The 25,656-nt window shown below is 43.3% G+C and overlaps 1 protein-coding gene across 1 annotated transcript in view; it reads right to left on the reverse strand.

Moving 5' to 3' along the window:
• sspo (SCO-spondin) overlaps positions 1-23,813 on the reverse strand; it is a 113,196-nt gene extending 89,383 nt beyond the window's left edge. The window contains exons 1-11 of the mRNA XM_085362593.1: positions 23,783-23,813; positions 23,496-23,578; positions 22,450-22,659; positions 22,130-22,212; positions 21,672-21,842; positions 21,307-21,530; positions 21,024-21,126; positions 7,062-7,220; positions 6,804-6,889; positions 6,537-6,662; positions 2,794-2,950 (exon numbers count right to left, since the gene is read on the reverse strand). Coding sequence (XP_085218719.1) covers positions 2,794-2,950; positions 6,537-6,662; positions 6,804-6,889; positions 7,062-7,220; positions 21,024-21,126; positions 21,307-21,530; positions 21,672-21,842; positions 22,130-22,212; positions 22,450-22,659; positions 23,496-23,548 — 1,372 coding nt within the window. The 5' untranslated portion in view covers positions 23,549-23,578; positions 23,783-23,813. The remainder of the gene's footprint in view (positions 1-2,793; positions 2,951-6,536; positions 6,663-6,803; positions 6,890-7,061; positions 7,221-21,023; positions 21,127-21,306; positions 21,531-21,671; positions 21,843-22,129; positions 22,213-22,449; positions 22,660-23,495; positions 23,579-23,782) is intronic.
• Between the last annotated feature and the right edge of the window lie 1,843 nt (positions 23,814-25,656).

Raw genomic sequence — 25,656 nt, forward strand, 5'->3', positions numbered from 1 at the left:
ACCCTGAACAAGAAGAAAAGAGCTTTCAGAAACAGTGACAGAGATCAGCTGAAACTGGTGCAGAAGGAGCTGAAAGCCAAGATTGCAGAGGGTAAAGAGTCCTACAGAAGGAGGCTGGAAAGCAAACTGCAGGACAACAGCACCAGGGAGGTGTGGAATGGAATGGGGGCCATCACTGGCCTGAGACAAAAGAGAGGTGTTGGGATGGATGGAGACGTCGAAAGTGCAAACAACCTAAATCTGCACTTCAATAGGTTTGACTGCCCTGCGGCTCCTGTCTCCACACCCAGCTCTTCCCATCTTCTCCTTTCTCCTCCCCCCTCTCCTGCCCCCTCAGACCGTCTCACCCTGTCCCTCTCAGCAGATGACATCAAAAGAGAATTGGGCAGACTCCACTCCAGCAAAGCTGCTGGCCCTGACGGTGTCAGTCCCAGGGCCCTCAGGTGCTGTGCTTCCCAGCTGTCTGGAGTTCTACAACAGATCTTCAACATGAGTCTGGAAATGCAGAGAGTCCCATCACTCTGGAAGACATCCTGCCTGGTTCCTGACCCTAAAAAGATCAACCCGTTGACCCTCGGTGACTACAGGCCAGTGGCTCTGACTTCACATGTCATGAAGACGCTAGAGAGACTCATCCTGATGCGTCTGCTCGTGGAGCCCTGGCTGGACCCCCTGCAGTTTGCCTAGCAACCTCGTATCGGCGTGGAGGATGCCATCATCTACCTGCTGGACCAGGCTTATTCTCATCTGGACATTGTTGGGAGCACTGGGACGGTCATGTTCTTTGACTTCTCCAGTGCTTTTAACATGATCAGACCATCACTGCTGGGGAATAAGCTCACAGAAATGCAGGTGGACGCCCCACTGGTAGCTTGGATTATGGACTATTTAACAAGTCGACCACAGCATGTCCGACTGAAGAGCTGCCGCTCATTGTGGGCTGTATCAGGGATGGACAGGAGGAGGAGTACAGGAGTGTGGTGGACAGCTTTCTCGAGTGGTGTGAGCTTAACCACCTACAACTTAACATCACAAAGACAAAAGAACTGATCATGGACTTTAGGAAGCAGGCTCCTCCTCCTAACCCTGTCACCATCAGAGGGGCTGATGTGGAGATCGTTGAGGACTACCGGTACCTGGGGGTACACTTGGACTGTAAACTGGACTGGACCAAGAACACCAATGCTATCTTCAAAAAAGGGCAGAGTCGGCTTTTCCTACTGAGGTGACTCAGGTCCTTCAATGTTGGTAGGAAAATGCTGACCATGTTTATCACTCGGTGGTGGAGAGCGCTTTGTTCTTTGCAGCTGTGTGCTGGGGCAGTGGGGTGAAGACAGCCGATGCCAACAGGCTGAACAAACTGATTAAAAAGGCTGGTTCTGTCCTGGGTGTCAGACTTGAGAACCTGGAGGAGGTGTCTGAGAGGAGAATGCTAAGTGCTTCACTGAGTGAATGGGTTAAATGCAGAGAGCAATTTCCCCACGGGGCTCAATAAAGTACAATAATGTACACTTTCTTTCTTTCTAAGAAAGCTTGTTTCTATCATGAATAACCCCTCCCACCCCATGCACGCCCCCATGATGGACCATCGGAGCACACGCAGCAAAAGACTCATTGCCCCGAAATGCAGAACTGACCGCCACAGGAAATCCTTTGTGCTGGTGGCAATAAGACTGTATAACTCTTCCTTACTCTGTAGGTGATTTTCCTGAGACTAATACCAATGTTATTCTGTTCCCTTTCAGACCGTGCGATATTACCCAACAGTACCTTATTGAATATGTGTTTCATCCCCCCATCATACGCTGCTACTCCCTTTATTCTATTGCACAATACTATGTCACTTTCTAGAATCTCCTGCACTGATAGTTAAGTTATTTACTCTCCAGGATCCAGTCATATATATTCGTTAGAGTTATTTGATACTATGTCTTGCACTATCCTACTACTGTATATTACTGTACACTACTATTATTATTGTATATATTTTATATCTTATTCATCTGTTCCTCTGACTCTCCTGCTGCTTTGAGCAAAAGAATTTCCCTCGGGAAAAATAAAGTTATTCTTATTCTTATTAAAGAAGAGAGGTTCCCTAACCCTAACCTAGCCAGAGATATTCAACTCAATTCAATTTTATTCATGCAGCAGTGACAGTGGGAAGGAAAAACTCCCTTTTAACAGGAAGTAACCTGCACCAGACCCAGGCTCAGGGAGGGGCGTGGCCATCTGCTGCGACCGGTTGCTGTGAGAGAAGATATGGTTGCTTACAGTTTATAATAATGTGCTGTGAGTCAGCACTGCTTTGGAACTCAGAGAGTCCTACGTATAGATACTGTTAGTGAGTTCAAAATAAAGTTAGAACCTACAGACCCTAAATTAAAATCCCGGTTTCTGTGTCAAAGCATGTGTCGTAGCATTTTATGGATGCTTCTGGCTAACCAAGCAGATAGCATTAGCTGAATAGTCAGTAAGTCTGGACACAAATTATATACCATGACACTACATTACCATATTCAACTGCAATATAGAGACATGAGGCTCCTTACAACCAAGAATGCTGAAACAGAGGCTTCAAAATGTGAGTCAAACCAATGAGTGACATCATGTTGGCTACATTCCCTTTTTTATATCTATGATGTTAGCAAACTTTAGCTAAATGCTGTGTAAGCAATTTTACTGAATTGATCCACTGACTGAACACCCAGTCGTCGCATTTATCAGATGTAACGCAAGATCACTCTGAGAGCAGAAGGCAGGGGAGGACAGAGGAGACGTGAGACATTTCCTTACCACACAGGGTGGGTGTCCTCCACATTAAGATGATGTGCTGTTGGGCACACTCTCGGGCGTAGCTAGCCAGGGTGTCACACACTGCCCCCTCCCTCTCTTTGGCTGGCAGGCTGCAAAACAGGTAAAGACAGGTGTCTATGTAGGCTGCTGGGTCCAGCTGAAAGACACAGAAACACAAAGTGATCTTACAGGAAACACATTGTTTGATATGGTTGTGTTATTATTGTGACATTATGCTGTTTACTTATTGTAAACTGTGCTATCAATCTATTTAAATTTAGTGTTTGAAGTCATAAAAGTCAGCATTGTTAACATCTTGTTAAATGTGATTGTCAGTATAGTTTTAAGATATTATAATTATAATAAATACACCTTTGGCTTCAAGTAAAGACAGGGGGAAATAGACAATTCATGCCTTATTTACCACAAGTTAATCACACTGTATCTATAACAAGTCATTGGTCTTTAATGCAGTAAGTACAGCCCTTCCCTTTCTTGGAACTGTGACAGTGAACTTGGTCAGTTATTTACCTCGAGTAGCTTTTTACAGCCTGGTGTTCAGAGAAATGTACATTTACACAACATGTGGTCAAAAGTTGACATAAACTCATCAAGGACGTGAATGTCATGGAGTTTTTCATGGTTACTTTAACCTGCATCTTTAATGACTTTATGAGACAAATATCGGAAGCATAAGTTTAAATTCATTTGAGATTTTCTCTAACACACACACGAGCTTTTTTACTTCGACCGGCTCAAATATACACCCCTGCTAATATTTGATTAAATGCTCCTCAGCACTTGGCACCTTAACCAGCCATCAACACACGTCACATTTAGGTGGATAAATGCCCTCCTGGGTTTTAATTGCACCTTAGAACACACATGCATCAACACTACAATGAGCGGGTGGAGTGAGGTTTGGAGTCTTCTCCCACCCCCATTCTCTGCGGCCTGCTGGAGCGGGAGGGCTAGGAGGAGTTGGCCGTCCAACTGCGGTCTGGAGTGTGGGGCCTCCCTGCTGCTACGGAGTCGGGGCGGTCTGCCTCTCCCCACCGCAGGGAAAAGGGTAACACCACCTGGGTCTGGGTGCAGTTCCCCCCTCCAGGGGCAAGGGTACCTAGACCCGGTTTGTAGAGTACGCTTGGGGAGTGTGATCGTGTCTACAGCGTCTCTTTATGTCTGTCTCCACGTTGGTTGAGTGTGGAGTGAGTGCATATGAGAGCATGGGGGGGGGGGGGGAATGGATGTTTGTATCTGTGTGTGCCTGTATGTCTGTGTCTATATGTCAGGTTGGGTATCAGACGCCACCTCTCTGGGGACACCTCAGGCCCTCCCAGGTTTGGAGGCCTATCTCCGCCCACCACCACTTCCCCTGCCAGTGGCGGACTCCCTCAGGTGTCGGTGCGTTGGTGGTTCTTTGTGTCTGGGGGTGGGCGTCCAGGTACACACCGGCTCACTCCTTGGTGGCCGCTTATCGGGGCCTGGAGCCTGGGGCTCGCTTGGGCCCCTTCGGAGGTGGGGTGCCCCCGGCCTCTCGGCCTGGGGCTCGGTCACTCAGGCACAGCTGGGGGCCGGCGGAGCTCATGGGCGCGTCACTGCAACTCCCCCTGGCTTCTGCTCCGCGGCTGCTGAGTGAGCCCTCATCTGGGACTCTCCTCAGCTCTTTCTGGGACAGTGGCGCGGCTGCCCCTCTGTTGGTCTTCCATGGTCTCTTGTGTTCTGGGGGCCTCTGGATGTCTGGAGTTTTGATCTCCTCCATACCCGCTTCACACCCCGGAGGACGGGGCTGTGGCCCCCCCACACTCCCTAGCAGATCGTTACATGGAGAAACCTTTGGAATACAAGCGCGCTGATCCACACAGGTATGCACACGGGTGTTCACTGCTCGTAGACCCAAATTACACCTTTCTTGGCTGCTACTTCGAAGCACATCTGTCCTGCCTGCTGCACAACAACATTGAATATTTAGTATTTACTGCTGTTTACACTTAGCTAGATTAATGCGATGGTGTTGTGTTTAGTATGTTGCTTTGGTTTTTTTTGCTTGTTTTCTATTCTTCTCTCAACAGGTGATCCAGGAGATTTTTATTTTTTTTCTCCCCCCCTTTCTCACTGTCCCTCTCCCCTTCTGTTTTTCCTTTCCTTCCTCTTTCTTTCTCCCTTTCCTATCCCTCACTCATGTCTGTCCCGTCTGTAACATCTGAAAATAAAATATAATAAATAATAAAAACAAAGATCGACCAAATGGACCAATACGGCAATGCCACGATGATCCATTTGGCAAAGTAAATCCATTGGGTATCCTTGTTGGTCTTCAGACAACAATTCTGATGGCTAAAGAACCAAATGGGACAGGCAAAAAAAAAACAAAAAACATTTAGCTGGATAATGGACCATTCTTCTTGGCAGAACTAGTAACATTCATTTAAATTGGTTGGTTTCCAGGCACATACTGTACTTTCCGCACTATAAGGCACACTTCCTTTTTTTTGAGAAAATCCTTTAATTTTCTCAAAAATCGACAGTGCGCCTTATAATCCAGCTCACCTTACGTATGAATTCTGGTTGGGCTTACTGACCTCAAATCAATTTTATGTGCTACACGGCACTCAGAAATCTGTCAAAAAATGTTTCAGCACGACTTTGCTAAGCTATGAAGCCGCCCCACTTGATGGATTATCGGAGCATCACAGCTACCGTAGTCAGGAGCCTTGCGGAGTAATCTGGGTCCTAAACTCCATCTCAGTGTCAAACGATCACTGCGGCATCATGAGAGTTAAAAACTGTCTAAATTCTTTCATCTTTAATAAAATGATCAGCGTTGCTGCTTTACCAGGTGTAACAATTGTCCTGGGATGAACAGGACAATTAGGACCATTGTCCTGTTCGTCCCAGTTGCATCCATATTTCAACCATCTGTTGATTCGAGGTGATGCTGTGAGATAGTCCACCTTCTTAATTGTTCCGTCTACTGTGTGACAGCCAAACAGAGCATGGTACTACCTCCACCATGCCTGGAGTTAATACAGTGTTCTTAGATTTGAAAGCTTCACTTTTATTCCTCCAAGCGTACGTCTCGTAACAGACACAAAAGGATCTGTCTTTGTCTCGTCTGACCATGAAGGTCTTCTCCAGAAGCCAACCGGCTGTGCAAATAGAAAGCTGCATTTTTTCAGTCAAGCTTGAAGGTTTTGAATTTAGAGTTGAGACTTGCCATCCTCTCAGTCTGTGACAGTAACGGATTGTGTTTGCAGTTCATGGCAGGCTTGGTCCTCACTGGTTCCTGTGACATTCTTGACCATCCTAACCAAATATCCAAAGAGAAACTACCAGTTGTAGTTAAACATGCTCAATAATGACAAGTTAATAAGCTCTGTTCTTGTCAAGTTCAAAACCTTCAGCACGCTTATTAAAAAACTTCAGTGAATGTAAGCACAAATTCAAACTTGCATGTATAATTTTCACCCTTGATTTTCAGAAAATATCAAATAAATTTAAACTGTTGCATCCAATATTTGCTTCATAAGGTCATTAAAGATGTGGGGTGTGCAATCATCTCACCCTGGAAAAAGTCCACATCAAAAAAAACACTAAAAGCCCCAAATTCATGCCATGATGGTTTTATGCAAACCTCTGACCTCTAACAACAACTGAAGATCACACTGCAGCACCTAGAAGCTAAAAATCCTGTGAAAAGAAAAGGTATGCTATGTGGCTGAAAAGCATCAGAGGTCTCTGACCTGAGGATGGCAATGAGTGAAGGGGTTTTCCAAGAGTCGGCGGCACACTGACTCTGCCTCCTGACGCAGCGCAGTGTCTCCTGTCATGTCACAGCTGTGACCAAGCTCAGCTGCATCACTGCAGCCCTGAGGGAAGCATGGGACACAGTCTCACTAATGCATTTCAGAAAACACTGCCAATATGGCCTGTCTCATAAAACAAAGTAATAATGACCAAAAAAAAGCCTAAAATGTTGCAGTTAAAGTAAAACGAATTCACTGCAGTACTTCGCTGTGTTGGTCCGGAACTTTCCATGAGTTGCCAAAGCTGGCAGCATACTGGGACACGGATCCACCCGTTGTGGTGAAATCATCTACCGTGGACAAACACATAAAGGTTAATAATGTAAAGCAACTGCGTGTGACGGGTAAGTCTGAAAGCACACATAGCAAACAAAGTTACATCAAGAAAGAACGACTTAGATATGTAGAAAGAAAGGAAAGCCTTCTTTGATTGCAAGTGTGTCTGTACTGTACTTCTCTCACCGTCGGCATTGTTGTTGTAGATTCCACATAACCCCCTGGTGGCTGCCATGTGCTCAGCGGTCACTGTCAGGTATACTGTGTTCACCAAATCAAACTTTACTCTGACCCCCAGGCCACTCTCCACAAACACAAAGTCTCCCAGCCAATGCACACTTACTCCTGCAAGCAATTAATACAAAGTCACAATTTTAGATACAAGCCAGTGCACAGAAATGTGGAGCTTTTAATGTCATTTTGTCTAAGGATGGAAATGAAAGGACATTTCTGCAGCACTGAATGTGGCCAGAGCTGAGTAGCCTGTGTTGTTCTCAAATAGGAGCAGCTTGGAACGAGCAGTCAGTCACAGCAATTAGAGGCAAATGGCTTTGGTCTGAAACGTAACTACAGTGGGGGAAATAATTATTTGCTAAATTAATAAGTTTGCTCTCTTAAAAAGACACAAATGTTCTCTCATTTTTATAATACTTTGATTTTAATGGAAAGAAATAGAATAGACAGAAAAAAACTCATAAAAGATGTTATTGCGTCAAATAAGCCTTATGAAACTTCCCATTCGTGGGACTAATAAAGGTATCTTATCTTGTCTTATCTTAAGTTTTTGATCCGCAAGCAAAACATAACTTAGTACTTGGTGGACTACTCTTGTACTTGGTCACCTCACACCTCAGGGGGGATTTTTGCCCCTCCTCTTTACAGCAACTCTCTAAATCCTTTAGATTTCTTGGCTGTTGCTTAGTAACTCAAAGCTTTGTAGGACTGACGTCTGGAGACTGTCGAGACCTCTCCATGACCTTAATCGGCTGCTTCTTTAGCCATTCGTTTGTTGTTCGTTGGTGGTATGTTTTGTGTCATTGTCGTGCTGGAAGATCTCAGGGAAGAAGGTTTCATTCATGAGCTCATGGAAGATTCTCCTGTCAGTGTGCTGAAGTCTTCCTGTACCCTTAGCTGAAAAACATCCCCAAAGTGTAATGGTGCCACCTCCTTGCTTCACTATGGGGATGGTGTTCTTTGGGTCATCATATGCATTTCTTTTACTCCAAACATGACAAGCTCAGTTTTGGTTGTATGTGACTACAGCACTTACTCCCAAGTCTTCTCTGAGTTTTTACATCTTCACTGTCAAACTTAAGATGGGCTTCTACAGGTGCCGTCCTGAGCAGGGGGGACCTTGCAGGTGCTGCAAGACTTCAGTCCGTTCCAGCCTAGTGTCCCAACTGCCTTCAGATGATTAACAAGCTTCTTCCATGCATCACTTTTCTCATCATCATTCTCACCCTTGCATGACACTCCAAACTGTGGGCAATTAATGATCATTTTATATTTCTTAGAATTCCACATAACTGTACCAAAAGTTGTCATGAAGCTTCTCGGTGATGGTCTTGTAGCTCAGTCCAGTCTTGTATAGATCTATGGTCTATAGATGTCAGTAGTAATACGATGGCACCTGTCCAATATGGCGGCCAACCAAACCGGTTTGACAACCGGTTTGACCGGTTTCGTGCGTGTGCGCATGCGCGTTCAGTAATTCGATGGCACTAGTCCAAGATGGCGGCCAACCAAACCGATTTGACCAGTTTCGTGTGTGTGTGCGCATGCGTGTTCAGGTGTGGAAATACCACAGGGGATCAGAGGGGTTATATGAGTTTATGTGTTTTTAACGGGGTTTTAATTTAATCAAACCATAGGGTTTTTAATTAAACAATTTTTTCACTTAGGTGTATCGCAACATTCAGTTATGCATGTGTTCTTAAAAGCAATTCTTTGTTTCTTGTTTCATTCTTGGCGGAGTGGAAGCTGTTTTGGTTCACAGTGCGCCTTAACAAAGAGGGTGTGCTCTAGTCAAAAGTGTTGGTAATAGTGTTTTAATCACACTAATTTTCTAAATCTGACAATGTCTCAGCTTGCAGTGAGGCATGCATTTTATTTTATAAATGGCACAAATGGGAATTTCTTCTGAATGGGTGATGTCAGCATGTTCACAAGCGTTTCATTTAATCAAACCCCTAGTTTTAATTTAACTAGTTTTTACACATCTACTGGGGTTTCTTTCCAGGGTTGATGCGATCATTTTATTTAAAAATCGGTCTAAAACGCTGCACACAATGTCGTCTTTTCCCCCAAAGCAGCCAGTATCGCTCTTTTCAAACTAATCGTCTTTTAAATACACTCATTTTGTGATTCCGGTGTCACACCTTGCAGCGATGCAAGCATTTTATTTATTTAAAAACAGATCAAACGGGCCATTTCTTCTGTAAGGGGTTTCATGGTTTCAGAGTAGTTTTTAACACAACAGATAGTCGCAAATAACATTCAGCCCTTTAGAAAATAAACGCTACAGTGATACTTCTAAAACCAGTCGCCCAGACCCGCTCCAACTTTTCAACAGCTGGCTAATTGTTTGAATTTGTTCAGGATTGTAAAAGCACACCGCGGGTATCACATAGTTGTTGAGAGTACCATGCGAACAAGGGCCCAGCCTATTGTTTAAAGTGGCCGGTATTGGCTCTTTTTGTACCAGTCGGGTGGCGACCCCGCCTATTGTCTGAAGTATCGGTTCCTTTGTAATTCCTTGAGAAGACAAAAGCCCTGAAGGGTCTCATTTAAATTGATTGGCGACATACCTTTTCTTTTTGGAAACACCCACCCTATATAAAAAACACGCTCAGAGCCCGATACCCTGAGCCATTTACGCCTCAAGATTCGCTGCAGAGCACACCATTTTCTTTGCGATCATCAACACTAACATCGTTCTTTATAACATGGCCATCGTAAACGGTAAGTAAAACAAAACCTATTATTGGATTTTTAAAAAGTGTTATGTTAACATATTATAGGATATTCAAACTATTTTTTTTTCCTAAAACAAAAGCTTAATTTTTAGGAGTTCGGGAGAACGGCCCAGGACCCTTTTCTTCAGAAACGGGCGCTTTTACAGCTGGAACTAGTTCTCTAACAGGCACAAGGTGTGTACAGCATTACTGGATTTTTAAACGTATGTATGTTTTAAACTAGCGATTGTTTTAAATTATGTAATAACGTTTTTGTTTGATTAGTTCCAGGGTTAACAAACTGAGCAGGAAAACATTCAGACCCCGCGACCACAGAGCCCTACCTTACATCAGGTGTGTATACAACGCGATGTATAGTTGTGTATTTTTTTTTTTTTAAAGGGGTTTAAACAATTACAAATGTTCTAAACTGACCGTTTTACACATACAGAACCACGCCAGAGAACCGTGTGTGTGGAGGAGCAGGACCATCCCGAATAACGCACACTACAAGGTAAGCATAGGCATATATAAATTAGATAAAAAGAGATAGAGAGGGAGACACGGTTATTCAGTTTGAAATGGGTACATGTATAAAATGTTTTAACACATGTCTATCTATCTTCACAGACTGCAGAACAGCACCCCTCCTCATAATGATCAGGACACCGTACGAATGTTTAAGCAGTATCGACCTCCCAGAACAACAAAAACCTGGAGCTTTGTGCAGCAGTGGAGAGTCAGAACCGATCTTCATCAGCGAACCTGCAACACCTCCGAGTGAGTGGCTACATCGCGATTTCTCTGATGTTTTTGAGTACAGCATGTCAGATTTTGATCTAGTTCATATACCCACCACCCCAGAATGTGTCAGAAATAGCGTTGATTCACACATAGATTTCGAAGAAGGCGGCATAACAGACTCTCAAATATCAGCGGCGTATGATGCTTACATAAAGCTTCCAGACGCTCAGCCTGCTGAACAAAGTCATATAGCCTCAATAGCTGATAAATTATGTTTGATTGAAGCTAGACTCAATCAATACCACCAAGAAGCACAGGTACAAAGGCAACAGTTTACCAAACTCATAAACAAAGTGTGTAGTACATTAGACAACATCTGCAGCAAAATTTCAAGTCCCTGACTTTTAAAATCCAGACCATGGACCCTCCAAATAAATTATTTAAACATAATAACGGAACCTCCACTCCTGTTAGATGTTTTGACTTAGAGACTTTTATGCAGTGGGCTGAAGAAACAGATAAAAAATTAGACGATATTATAGCTAGACTTAATAGGGTGCCTGCATCAGCCTCATCCGATACACATCCTTGTCAGACTGTTCCTACGTCTGCTATTGCTGATGGGGCTATTGTTGCTAATAATAGTGATAGTACAGCAGGTGTTGCTCGGGCCGTTGCTGTTACTGATGCTAACCATATAGCTTGTGCTGCTGGTGATTTTGCGTCTGATGCACAATCTAGCCGGGTCACCTCTGCTGCAGCTACTGCAGTTGTTATTGAGCCCGTTGTGCAGTCTGGGTCCGGCAGCCGCTCTCAGTCATACATTAGAGAGATACCTAATTTTAATGCTCGCGAATTGCGTGAACGCCTTGATTTTAGGGGTATAAGTCTCGATCATCCAGAACAAGTGTCGGCGCGAGTGCGCGAGTGCTTAGCCAATGTGATAGACAGAGCTGTGGCGGGATCCCAACAGGGCAGTGTTCTAAACGTGGTCCTGCGTGGCCCCTCGCTGGCTTCAGATGTTCAGGCTGTTTTAAACGCTGATGATCGGTATGATCCGGAGCTGTTTCTCGATCAAATTGCACAAGTTATGCAGAGTAATGATGAATCTATCGGTGATGATGAATTAGAGTTTATTGTCACGGTAGCTCAGAACAGTAGTGGCGGGTCTCGCTTAAGACTGGCGCACATACCTTATGATGAGATTCTCTCAAAGAAAGGCAGACATTTATACACACCAAACAACACAAACAACAATTTGTGCTTCTCCCTATGCATAGCACATTCATTAAACTCATCATCCTCTGAGCATGAAAAACTTGCTACAGCTAAACAGATGCATGCTGAAGTAGGTCTATGCGACACACAGCAAGTATCATTCTCTGATGTCGGTAAATTTGAGAAGCACTTCAACATTAAGATTGTAATCTATTACCACACAGAAGGGCGTAAACGCCTGGAATGTTTTTACACACATGAAGAGCCAAACCCTAACACGTTGATGATGTATCTCCATAATCAACATTACCACCTGATTTTAAACCCGACCGCTTTTTTGGGGGGATCCTATGTGTGTAATTTCTGTTACAGTATATATAATACACCATTACAGCACAGCTGTAAACATAGATGTAACACATGTTACACACTCTGTCAACATCACAGGGGTCCCACAGTGAAATGCAGCGACTGTAACCGCATCTGCAAATCACAACACTGTTACCAACAACACAAATTACCTGAATTAAAACACAACATGATCCCCTGTGATAATATGAAACATTGCATGCACTGTGGCACCACATATAGAGAATCCAAGAAATTGCCACACAAATGTGCGCAGCCTAGATGCGAGCACTGCCGCGAACCTAAATTAGCAGGAGACTCCGACCATCAGTGTTTCATACAGCCTGTTGAAAAACAGAAGCCTAACGATAAATACATTTTATATGATTTTGAGACGCGGTACCACAACGGTAAACACGAGGCTAACTTTGTGTGTGCGTCTGATCTGAAGGGCAATAAGTTCACATTTAATACATTAAAGTGTGTGGAGGCGTTTGTGCAGCATTACAGACGCCCAAGGTTTCGTGGGTACACTTTCATAGCACATAATGCATCTGGCTTTGATAACTACATACTCCTCGAGTACTTTGTCAGACAGAGCATAACACCTAGTGTCATAATGAGCGGCAGCCGTGTGATTTTAATGCATGACAGGGACTATGACCAGCGGTGGATTGATTCGTTCAGCTTTTTGCCCATGGGCCTTGCCAAAATACCCTCTGCTTTAGGTTTTCAAGACCTGCAGAAGGGCCATTTCCCACACAGGTTTAATACGAGGGATAATGAGCGTTATGTGGGCCCGTACCCAGACCCCTCCTTCTACGGCTATGAGCACATGTCTGAAAGCGATAAGGTGCGATTCATGGAATGGTACCAGGTTGCCTCACAGAATCCCTTTGATTTTCAGGCTGAACTCAGGCGTTACTGTGTTAACGATGTTGATGTCCTGCGTAAAGCATGCATCATTTATCGTGACACGCTACTGGGTTGTACTCAAGTTGATCCATTCATGTATACCACCCTGGCTGCATTTAGTATGGGTGTGTATAAAACGCTGTTTCTGCCTAGAGACGCGCTCGCTCTCACGTATGAAGGGGCATACGTTGAGCAGAACAAGACGTTTTCTAACGTCTCTATTGAATGGCTTCAATATGTGTCCCACACCACCAACAAAGTGGTAAAACATGCTCTCAGAGGAGGCGAACAGAGGGTTGGACCGTATTTTGTGGACGGTTTTGACCCCACAAGTAATACAGCTTATGAATTTGCAGGATGTTTTCACCACGGTTGTGTTAAATGCTACCCCGAGAGTGAAGTTAATCCTGTCAGCAAAGCATCCTATGGACTGCTGCATCGCATGTTTTGTGACAAAGTTGATGCACTGAGATCACAACACAGTGTGAGCGTAATAGTGATGTGGGAGTGTGAATGGGCTGCCTTGAAGCAGACAGACCCTGCAGTTGTGGCTTTCATGCATACGTACAGAAAGCCAGAACGCCTGAATCCCCGAGACGCCCTTTTTGGCGGTCGCACAAATGCTCTAAAGCTGTACCACAAGACTGCTTGTGATGAAAAAATATTTTACTACGACTTCACCAGTCTCTATCCCACAGTGCAGTCTAAAAAAGACTATCCTGTAGGACACCCTCAAGTCATTTACACCAACTTTGACAAGCTAGAAAATTATTTCGGCTTTGTTAAATGCACAGTGCTCCCACCTAAGGGTCTTTTTCACCCCGTCCTACCCTACAGATGCCATGGAAAACTGATGTTTCCACTCTGCAGCATGTGTGCTGAAGACCAGAACCAGCATACTGCATGCGGGCACAGTGACAGTGAGCGGGTGTTGAAAGGCACATGGGTCTCATTTGAGCTTGAAAAAGCTGTTGAGAAGGGATACAGGGTTCTTGCTGTTGATGAGGTGTGGCATTTCCCCAATAAGACCGACACATTGTTTAAAGACTATGTGAAAGCCTTCCTAAAACTCAAACAGGAGGCCTCGGGGTATCCTGAACATGTGAACAAAACTGACGCACAGCAGAAGTACATAGACGAGTATTATGAGAAGGAGGGAATAATGCTAGACCCATCCAAGATTTGTGTAAATAAAGCTGTTCGTAACTGTAACAAGCTGTTGTTAAACTCGTTATGGGGTCGTTTCAGCATGAGGTCAAACATGGCATCATCTGAGCTCATTACAGACCCTTCCAGATTTAGCCAGCTAATGTTTAGCGACCAGTACGACGTGCGTCAGTTTTGTTCACATGTTCAGGATACCCCGAGGCCTCCTGTTTGAGTTTTAGGAAGGCTTTCACATAGTCTTTAAACAATGTGTCGGTCTTATTGGGGAAATGCCACACCTCATCAACAGCAAGAACCCTGTATCCCTTCTCAACAGCTTTTTCAAGCTCAAATGAGACCCATGTGCCTTTCAACACCCGCTCACTGTCACTGTGCCCGCATGCAGTATGCTGGTTCTGGTCTTCAGCACACATGCTGCAGAGTGGAAACATCAGTTTTCCATGGCATCTGTAGGGTAGGACGGGGTGAAAAAGACCCTTAGGTGGGAGCACTGTGCATTTAACAAAGCCGAAATAATTTTCTAGCTTGTCAAAGTTGGTGTAAATGACTTGAGGGTGTCCTACAGGATAGTCTTTTTTAGACTGCACTGTGGGATAGAGACTGGTGAAGTCGTAGTAAAATATTTTTTCATCACAAGCAGTCTTGTGGTACAGCTTTAGAGCATTTGTGCGACCGCCAAAAAGGGCGTCTCGGGGATTCAGGCGTTCTGGCTTTCTGTACGTATGCATGAAAGCCACAACTGCAGGGTCTGTCTGCTTCAAGGCAGCCCATTCACACTCCCACATCACTATTACGCTCACACTGTGTTGTGATCTCAGTGCATCAACTTTGTCACAAAACATGCGATGCAGCAGTCCATAGGATGCTTTGCTGACAGGATTAACTTCACTCTCGGGGTAGCATTTAACACAACCGTGGTGAAAACATCCTGCAAATTCATAAGCTGTATTACTTGTGGGGTCAAAACCGTCCACAAAATACGGTCCAACCCTCTGTTCGCCTCCTCTGAGAGCATGTTTTACCACTTTGTTGGTGGTGTGGGACACATATTGAAGCCATTCAATAGAGACGTTAGAAAACGTCTTGTTCTGCTCAACGTATGCCCCTTCATACGTGAGAGCGAGCGCGTCTCTAGGCAGAAACAGCGTTTTATACACACCCATACTAAATGCAGCCAGGGTGGTATACATGAATGGATCAACTTGAGTACAACCCAGTAGCGTGTCACGATAAATGATGCATGCTTTACGCAGGACATCAACATCGTTAACACAGTAACGCCTGAGTTCAGCCTGAAAATCAAAGGGATTCTGTGAGGCAACCTGGTACCATTCCATGAATCGCACCTTATCGCTTTCAGACATGTGCTCATAGCCGTAGAAGGAGGGGTCTGGGTACGGGCCCACATAACGCTCATTATCCCTCGTATTAAACCTGTGTGGGAAATGGCCCTTCTGCAGGTCTTGAAAACCTAAAGCAGAGGGTATTTTGGCAAGGCCCATGGGCAAAAAGCTGAACGAATCAATCCACCGCTGGTCATAGTCCCTGTCATGCATTAAAATCACACGGCTGCCGCTCATTATGACACTAGGTGTTATGCTCTGTCTGACAAAGTACTCGAGGAGTATGTAGTTATCAAAGCCAGATGCATTATGTGCTATGAAAGTGTACCCACGAAACCTTGGGCGTCTGTAATGCTGCACAAACGCCTCCACACACTTTAATGTATTAAATGTGAACTTATTGCCCTTCAGATCAGACGCACACACAAAGTTAGCCTCGTGTTTACCGTTGTGGTACCGCGTCTCAAAATCATATAAAATGTATTTATCGTTAGGCTTCTGTTTTTCAACAGGCTGTATGAAACACTGATGGTCGGAGTCTCCTGCTAATTTAGGTTCGCGGCAGTGCTCGCATCTAGGCTGCGCACATTTGTGTGGCAATTTCTTGGATTCTCTATATGTGGTGCCACAGTGCATGCAATGTTTCATATTATCACAGGGGATCATGTTGTGTTTTAATTCAGGTAATTTGTGTTGTTGGTAACAGTGTTGTGATTTGCAGATGCGGTTACAGTCGCTGCATTTCACTGTGGGTCCCCTGTGATGTTGACAGAGTGTGTAACATGTGTTACATCTATGTTTACAGCTGTGCTGTAATGGTGTATTATATATACTGTAACAGAAATTACACACATAGGATCCCCCCAAAAAAGCGGTCGGGTTTAAAATCAGGTGGTAATGTTGATTATGGAGATACATCATCAACGTGTTAGGGTTTGGCTCTTCATGTGTGTAAAAACATTCCAGGCGTTTACGCCCTTCTGTGTGGTAATAGATTACAATCTTAATGTTGAAGTGCTTCTCAAATTTACCGACATCAGAGAATGATACTTGCTGTGTGTCGCATAGACCTACTTCAGCATGCATCTGTTTAGCTGTAGCAAGTTTTTCATGCTCAGAGGATGATGAGTTTAATGAATGTGCTATGCATAGGGAGAAGCACAAATTGTTGTTTGTGTTGTTTGGTGTGTATAAATGTCTGCCTTTCTTTGAGAGAATCTCATCATAAGGTATGTGCGCCAGTCTTAAGCGAGACCCGCCACTACTGTTCTGAGCTACCGTGACAATAAACTCTAATTCATCATCACCGATAGATTCATCATTACTCTGCATAACTTGTGCAATTTGATCGAGAAACAGCTCCGGATCATACCGATCATCAGCGTTTAAAACAGCCTGAACATCTGAAGCCAGCGAGGGGCCACGCAGGACCACGTTTAGAACACTGCCCTGTTGGGATCCCGCCACAGCTCTGTCTATCACATTGGCTAAGCACTCGCGCACTCGCGCCGGCACTTGTTCTGGATGATCGAGACTTATACCCCTAAAATCAAGGCGTTCACGCAATTCGCGAGCATTAAAATTAGGTATCTCTCTAATGTGTGACTGAGAGCGGCTGCCGGACCCAGACTGCACAACGGGCTCAATAACAACTGCAGTAGCTGCAGCAGAGGTGACCCGGCTAGATTGTGCATCAGACGCAAAATCACCAGCAGCACAAGCTATATGGTTAGCATCAGTAACAGCAACGGCCCGAGCAACACCTGCTGTACTATCACTATTATTAGCAACAATAGCCCCATCAGCAATAGCAGACGTAGGAACAGTCTGACAAGGATGTGTATCGGATGAGGCTGATGCAGGCACCCTATTAAGTCTAGCTATAATATCGTCTAATTTTTTATCTGTTTCTTCAGCCCACTGCATAAAAGTCTCTAAGTCAAAACATCTAACAGGAGTGGAGGTTCCGTTATTATGTTTAAATAATTTATTTGGAGGGTCCATGGTCTGGATTTTAAAAGTCAGGGACTTGAAATTTTGCTGCAGATGTTGTCTAATGTACTACACACTTTGTTTATGAGTTTGGTAAACTGTTGCCTTTGTACCTGTGCTTCTTGGTGGTATTGATTGAGTCTAGCTTCAATCAAACATAATTTATCAGCTATTGAGGCTATATGACTTTGTTCAGCAGGCTGAGCGTCTGGAAGCTTTATGTAAGCATCATACGCCGCTGATATTTGAGAGTCTGTTATGCCGCCTTCTTCGAAATCTATGTGTGAATCAACGCTATTTCTGACACATTCTGGGGTGGTGGGTATATGAACTAGATCAAAATCTGACATGCTGTACTCAAAAACATCAGAGAAATCGCGATGTAGCCACTCACTCGGAGGTGTTGCAGGTTCGCTGATGAAGATCGGTTCTGACTCTCCACTGCTGCACAAAGCTCCAGGTTTTTGTTGTTCTGGGAGGTCGATACTGCTTAAACATTCGTACGGTGTCCTGATCATTATGAGGAGGGGTGCTGTTCTGCAGTCTGTGAAGATAGATAGACATGTGTTAAAACATTTTATACATGTACCCATTTCAAACTGAATAACCGTGTCTCCCTCTCTATCTCTTTTTATCTAATTTATATATGCCTATGCTTACCTTGTAGTGTGCGTTATTCGGGATGGTCCTGCTCCTCCACACACACGGTTCTCTGGCGTGGTTCTGTATGTGTAAAACGGTCAGTTTAGAACATTTGTAATTGTTTAAACCCCTTTAAAAAAAAAAATACACAACTATACATCGCGTTGTATACACACCTGATGTAAGGTAGGGCTCTGTGGTCGCGGGGTCTGAATGTTTTCCTGCTCAGTTTGTTAACCCTGGAACTAATCAAACAAAAACGTTATTACATAATTTAAAACAATCGCTAGTTTAAAACATACATACGTTTAAAAATCCAGTAATGCTGTACACACCTTGTGCCTGTTAGAGAACTAGTTCCAGCTGTAAAAGCGCCCGTTTCTAAAGAAAAGGGTCCTGGGCCGTTCTCCCGAACTCCTAAAAATTAAGCTTTTGTTTTAGGGAAAAAAAATAGTTTGAATATCCTATAATATGTTAACATAACACTTTTTAAAAATCCAATAATAGGTTTTGTTTTACTTACCGTTTACGATGGCCATGTTATAAAGAACGATGTTAGTGTTGATGATCGCAAAGAAAATGGTGTGCTCTGCAGCGAATCTTGAGGCGTAAATGGCTCAGGGTATCGGGCTCTGAGCGTGTTTTTTATATAGGGTGGGTGTTTCCAAAAAGAAAAGGTATGTCGCCAATCAATTTAAATGAGACCCTTCAGGGCTTTTGTCTTCTCAAGGAATTACAAAGGAACCGATACTTCAGACAATAGGCGGGGTCGCCACCCGACTGGTACAAAAAGAGCCAATACCGGCCACTTTAAACAATAGGCTGGGCCCTTGTTCGCATGGTACTCTCAACAACTATGTGATACCCGCGGTGTGCTTTTACAATCCTGAACAAATTCAAACAATTAGCCAGCTGTTGAAAAGTTGGAGCGGGTCTGGGCGACTGGTTTTAGAAGTATCACTGTAGCGTTTATTTTCTAAAGGGCTGAATGTTATTTGCGACTATCTGTTGTGTTAAAAACTACTCTGAAACCATGAAACCCCTTACAGAAGAAATGGCCCGTTTGATCTGTTTTTAAATAAATAAAATGCTTGCATCGCTGCAAGGTGTGACACCAGAATCACAAAATGAGTGTATTTAAAAGACGATTAGTTTGAAAAGAGCGATACTGGCTGCTTTGGGGGAAAAGACGACATTGAGTGCAGCGTTTTAGACCGATTTTTAAATAAAATGATCGCATCAACCCTGGAAAGAAACCCCAGTAGATGTGTAAAAACTAGTTAAATTAAAACTAGGGGTTTGATTAAATGAAACGCTTGTGAACATGCTGACATCACCCATTCAGAAGAAATTCCCATTTGTGCCATTTATAAAATAAAATGCATGCCTCACTGCAAGCTGAGACATTGTCAGATTTAGAAAATTAGTGTGATTAAAACACTATTACCAACACTTTTGACTAGAGCACACCCTCTTTGTTAAGGCGCACTGTGAACCAAAACAGCTTCCACTCCGCCAAGAATGAAACAAGAAACAAAGAATTGCTTTTAAGAACACATGCATAACTGAATGTTGCGATACACCTAAGTGAAAAAATAGTTTAATTAAAAACCCTATGGTTTGATTAAATTAAAACCCCGTTAAAAACACATAAACTCATATAACCCCTCTGATCCCCTGTGGTATTTCCACACCTGAACGCGCATGCGCACACACACACGAAACTGGTCAAATCGGTTTGGTTGGCCGCCATCTTGGACTAGTGCCATCGTATTACTGAACGCGCATGCGCACACGCACGAAACCGGTCAAACCGGTTGTCAAACCGGTTTGGTTGGCCGCCATCTTGGACAGGTGCCATCGTATTACTACTGATGTCTATAGTCCCTGCTTTGACAGCTCTTTGGTCTGGCCCATGGTGGTGGAGAGGTTAGAGCAGGGGTGGGCAACTCCAGGCCTCGAGGGCCGGTGTCCTGCAGGTTTTAGATCCCACCTTGGGTCTCCACACCTGAATCAAATGATTAGTTCATTACCAGGCCTCTGGAGAACTGCAAGGCATGTTGTGGAGGTCATTTAGCCATTTAAATCAGCTGTGTTGGATCAAGGACACATCTAAAACCTGCAGGACACCGACCCCCGAGGCCTGGAGTTGCCCACGCCTGGGTTCGAGTGTCATTCATGAGCTGACATCAGGAGTATCTGTTATTTATTGAGAGCCAGTCTCTCAATGAGTAGAGATATGCCTGCACTTTGAGAGTTTGCCAAAAGGTACCCTAACAACATTTAGACAAAGAGAAGCAATGGCATTCTGTCTGATTAAGTAAAGGTTGAACTATTTGACCATCTTTCCTCATGTTGTGTGTGTAGAAAACCAAGGACTAAGCAGAACCTCACTAATACAATTCCCACAGTCAAACACAATGGCTGCTGCATCATGCTGTTTGTCTGCCACAGGCACTAGGAGACTTCTGGGGAGAAATCCTTAAACACAAAACTAGAACGCTACCCTGTGTGTAACCCAGCTATGGTTTTGGGCCAAACCAGAGTCCAACTCAACAGATTCACTGAAACAGCCCCGAAAACAGCTGTGCACCAATGTTCTGCACTAAATCTAGTTGAGCTTGAACAATTTTACCAAGAACGACTGTGGAAACTTCTGGACGCTTGAGGGACCATGCTCACAAATACTGTCAAGTTGTAATTGCTGCTAATGGCGACCACTAAGTGAGGGGTGTGAATATTTTTAGCCAAGTGTCATATTATCTTATGTTAATAGTCAGACAGGAAAGGAAAGAGCTCAGAGTTATATCTGAGAATATTTTTACCATTTTGAAAAAGTGGCTGTCCGTTTGGAATGTGCAGATTGTTCAGGGTTAAATTCCTGCGATGTACTGCAACCAAGTCAAGACCCAGCATCATCCTTAGTGCCTGAAAGCAAAGAGCCACAGACAGATATGAAGAACATGAATGCACAGAAGAGGTTGGAAGGGTTCACATTTCATCACTGTGTGGAAACCTCAAGTTTTTTGAGCACTGGATTGAATTGTGTGGCAGTGAAGTTGCTTCTGTTTGATCCAAACCATCTCAGAAGTGTGTGGAACATAATACCTTACTGCAGTCTTCTCTCCCATCACAAACTGTACTGATGTAGACAGCCCAGGTGCCATCAGTAGATGAGGCCAGCAGGTAAGTACAGCTGCCCTGGAAGTGGAAGTGCTTCCTGTCAAAGGTACGGTAGTGGACTCCACCCCAGGACATGCAGGTGGCTGAGCTCTGAGGAACGCTGGCACTACCCGGCAGACCAAAGCGCATCAGAGGAGAGGTTTGGGAATCTGAAGAGAAGAAAAAGAATATCTGGAATCACCGGCAGCTGCAACATTACTGACAAAATGTGAAGGAGAAGGATTTTGAAGAATAAACAAATAAAATGCACTGAACTTAGATCAGATACACGTATGTGCATGGTTTCTAACCTGGAAGCAAAGTGTAAGTGCAAGACAAACATGTGTGGTCTGAAGCATTCCTCCAGCTCAGTCCCCACAGAGTGCTGCAACACTGCTCCATGGGCATAAGTGAGGAATTATGAACTCCAGGGAATTCCACACAGTTCCACGTAGAGTAGCACTGACCACGCACACCCACAGCTAGGAGTCAGGATGCGTTTGACCATTATAGAACAAGGACAAGGAAAATGTAAGTGCAGTGGAAAATCATGGTGTAGTCACTTGTTTAGTGAATTTCAAATTCAAATTTATATGAAGCAGTGATTTTGTAATCCTTTAAAAATGATATGTACCAGTTTTAACCTGAAGAAACGTGACAGCACTATTTTTTAAGACAAAGAAACAAACTTGCAACTGAAAAGATCAAAATACGTTTTAGAAAATGTACAAAATTCAATGAAAACAGCTTTTTGGTTTCTCGTCCTCACCCTCAGAGCAGCGCGGGCCAGCCCAGCCCTCACAACATGCTCTCGCTGTCTTGTTCAGCATCTGGCTCTGGATCTCTGGCGGTCTGAGGTGAACAGAAACATCCGGAAACTGGTCATTTGTGCATTCTTTTAGCTGTCACACTAGCTGCTGTCATCTAAGGTGGTTTCTGTCGCATTTGCTTGTAATCTATGTTTGACTAAATTAAATGTGATTTACTTGCATTTTACAAGCACAACCAAAGGTATCAACACTTCACCTAAACAGTGCCCATAAAACCCCTGATCTGAACAAACTGACAGTTACCAAACGAGTCACGTACTTGTACATGAAACAGGATGCCTCGGAGCCCTGCTGTTTGTAGTACAGAGCTATACCATCATCGCCCCCGTGTTTGACTCGCATCCTGTCCACATCCAGCCTCCATCCTTGGGTGTTGTACTGATACACCTCTGAACACCTCACCTCTAGCTGCAGGCGGGGGGACAGGACTTGTTCCACCCTTTCTTGTGTCCTGTGTTCACACCAGTGTCTGGGACATGATATATTTAACTTAACCTCTTAACATGCTCCAGGTCACTGTAACAGTGTACCGATGTAACAGTACCAGATGGAGAAACATATCATACATACAGAAACATAACACGTTCATAAATGACAGAAGTACTGCTGTATAACTGATGAATTAAGTATCTTACTAATGCTTAATACTGTAACATTATTATAAAGTAGTACTGAATTTTCTGTTTTGAGAATATTAGAAATTACTCTTTGAACTCACTAAAGAGTAAAAAAAAATTAGTATGTAGCTTAATAAATCATTACGATCTGCAGGCGCATATTTCAGCACATCGACGCCTATTTTAAAATGTACACTGCTATGAAAAAGGCGTCTGTGCTCTCCAAACTCTTTACTGTACTGAAAAGTTCAACAAACTCATCGAATGAAAAACTTTTAGTAAGAAGCTGAAAGTTTTGAGCACATCGGAGATTTAACTTCTCTGCCTTTTTAAATTTCTTTTCAATCAATAAACTTTTAAATTATACAGTGAAATAATAAGTCTGTACTGGAAGATTGTTCGGTAAAAGCCAGAGAAATATAAATAACATCAAAAATATTTATTCTGTGGGAAATTAAAACATAAAACTACAATATGAAAACCATATTTTTGAGTTAGTCAACTAAGTAAATGTATATTAATGATAATAACAGTAGTAGAAGTATTCATATTTTCATTATTGTTACTTATTTTTAACATCAATCAGTGTTTTGCATTACATTGTAACAGATGTTCATACAGATGAATCCTGCTCATAATTCGTCTCTACACTGCAAAATATGCTTAATGCTGGGTTGACCATACTCACCCCGTCCCCATTACTGTCTGCAGACCAAGTAGACTCAGCAGTAGTTTCTCCATAATTCGCTCCTTTGTGTTGGTTTTAAATTCCTGTAAAAAGATGGGTCTTTTTCACATTGCTAGACTTTAATTCCAGATGTGAAATTGTGATTTTAAATCTGCACAAAAAACTTCATTAGAAGCTCAAACATAGGCAAATATTGACCCTCATGGAGGTTGTTGACCAATCAGAAGATTCCCTATAAAATAGGTCTATTACCCTGTCATCCAACAGCTTACATACAGTGCACTTACCTCCACAATCCTTTTTTAATTGGACTCCTTGTTCTGGGATTTTTCTTTCGTTCTTTTTTGTTCTTTCCAAAACACACAGTCCTCACAGGAGTGATACTTTGCTTATGGAGGTAGTAACGCCTCAGATGTAGTGTTTTAAATGTGGGGGGTGACTAAATGGATGTACAGTAGCATTTGCGCCTGCTGCCATTGGATATAAAGGACAAGGTCACAGCTGGGATGAGAGGCATTGGTCACCGGACCTGTGGAGGAAACATCCTCTCACCTCGCCCAGTCAAACATTGAGGACACTGGAGGTGATCTGATAGCAGGGGTGCAGCCTCCGACACAGAATAAAGAGATGTTTGTCAGAGCCTAATCTTGTAAAGACAGGCGTTTCTAGAAGGATGATTGGGGGAATTTATTCAATGAAGCATGTCAACAGACATGGGAACTGAAAGTTTTTAGAATTAATGTAATCCCCAGCTAACCTTTTGACCCTAAGCCAAGACGATCAAACACAGCTGTCACCACAGCTGGGTTCCGAGGAAAGTGAAAATAAGCTACTGGCATACATAAAACAATGTGTCCAATGGACTCGTTTACGCTGGAAATACAGTGTGCTTTGACGGGAAAAAGTGGGCTCACATATGTTATCATCGTCAACTACGGGAAAAGCTGAGAGAGAGACCCGGGGGGTGGGGGAATACCAAAGGTTTATCAGACCCTGTGAACCTTTGGTATCCGGGGTCTGATACTGTGCTGGCACCATGACAGGATCTGCAAAGCTCTTGAGGAAAAAACTGTTATTCCACTGTACTGAAACCATCTGGAATAGATATAGATAATTTTAGGACAAATGGTGCACTTACTTTCTTTAAAAGAAGGTATTAAATTGATTAGAATTACAGCTGAGTAAATTATTATAAAAGCTGTTTTTTCCCGAAACCCCCCCCCCCCCCGAAAAACAACAGATGTGATTTCTCAGGACTGTAAGTACGAAAAATCGATCATGCATTCAGCATTATGTTCCCAGTAAATGTATATGTCTGTATGGGAAACGTACTTATATAAAAGAAGAGCTAATATTCAACAATTTAAAGAGCTGATCCCTCATTTTGTTGGGAAACTGGCTCAGTGTCATTTGTCTTTAGTTTTTCCCCCCGAGCATTCTAGTCAAAAGTGATAAGATAAGAATGACTAAACTGTTGGACAACGTTCAGTATGTAGATGTATTTGTACAAGTGTGGGAAATTCCAGATAACATGCTGCTGCAAAGGAGACGGTTGATAAAATATTTTTCATTTTAGCAAAGGGCGATTCAACTTTTTTACCTTTCACTCTAGCTCCAGCGTCGGTCACTTGAGAGAAAGTTAAAGGACAAAGTCCACCTCTCAGTAAATGAATTGCAAGTTGCGAAACATCAGTCACAACCATTGTCTGCAATGTTATAACGAAAGAGGCGAACGCCGGGCAAACGACTCCACAAAGTGTACACGCTTTCCACTGTGCGATGCAACAACCATGTACATTAATCACATGGCAGATTTGGGATTTTCCAGTTTTCAAAGCTGTGCTCCCTGCACTGATGTCACGTAGCTGCCAGATAAGTGAATATAAGATAAGATAAGATAAGATAAGATAAGATAAGATAAGATAGAACTTTATTAATCCCTCGGGTGGGTTCCTCTGGGAAATTCGACTTCCAAAAAGCACAGCAACGACCGAAGTTACAGTTACAGAATTGTTATATATATATATATATATACACACACACACACACACACACACACACATATAAATACAGAGACAAATATATAGTCTTTAATCTTCTGACAACATTGGAATATGTTTTGTATCCCTGTCATACTAGCTATTTATTTAGTGGTGATGAA

The sequence above is a fragment of the Diplotaxodon limnothrissa genome, linkage group LG9 (assembly GCF_057381915.1).
Source record: "Diplotaxodon limnothrissa isolate DT_005_m linkage group LG9, D_limnothrissa_male_GT1.1, whole genome shotgun sequence".
Taxonomy (NCBI): Eukaryota; Metazoa; Chordata; class Actinopteri; order Cichliformes; family Cichlidae; genus Diplotaxodon; species Diplotaxodon limnothrissa.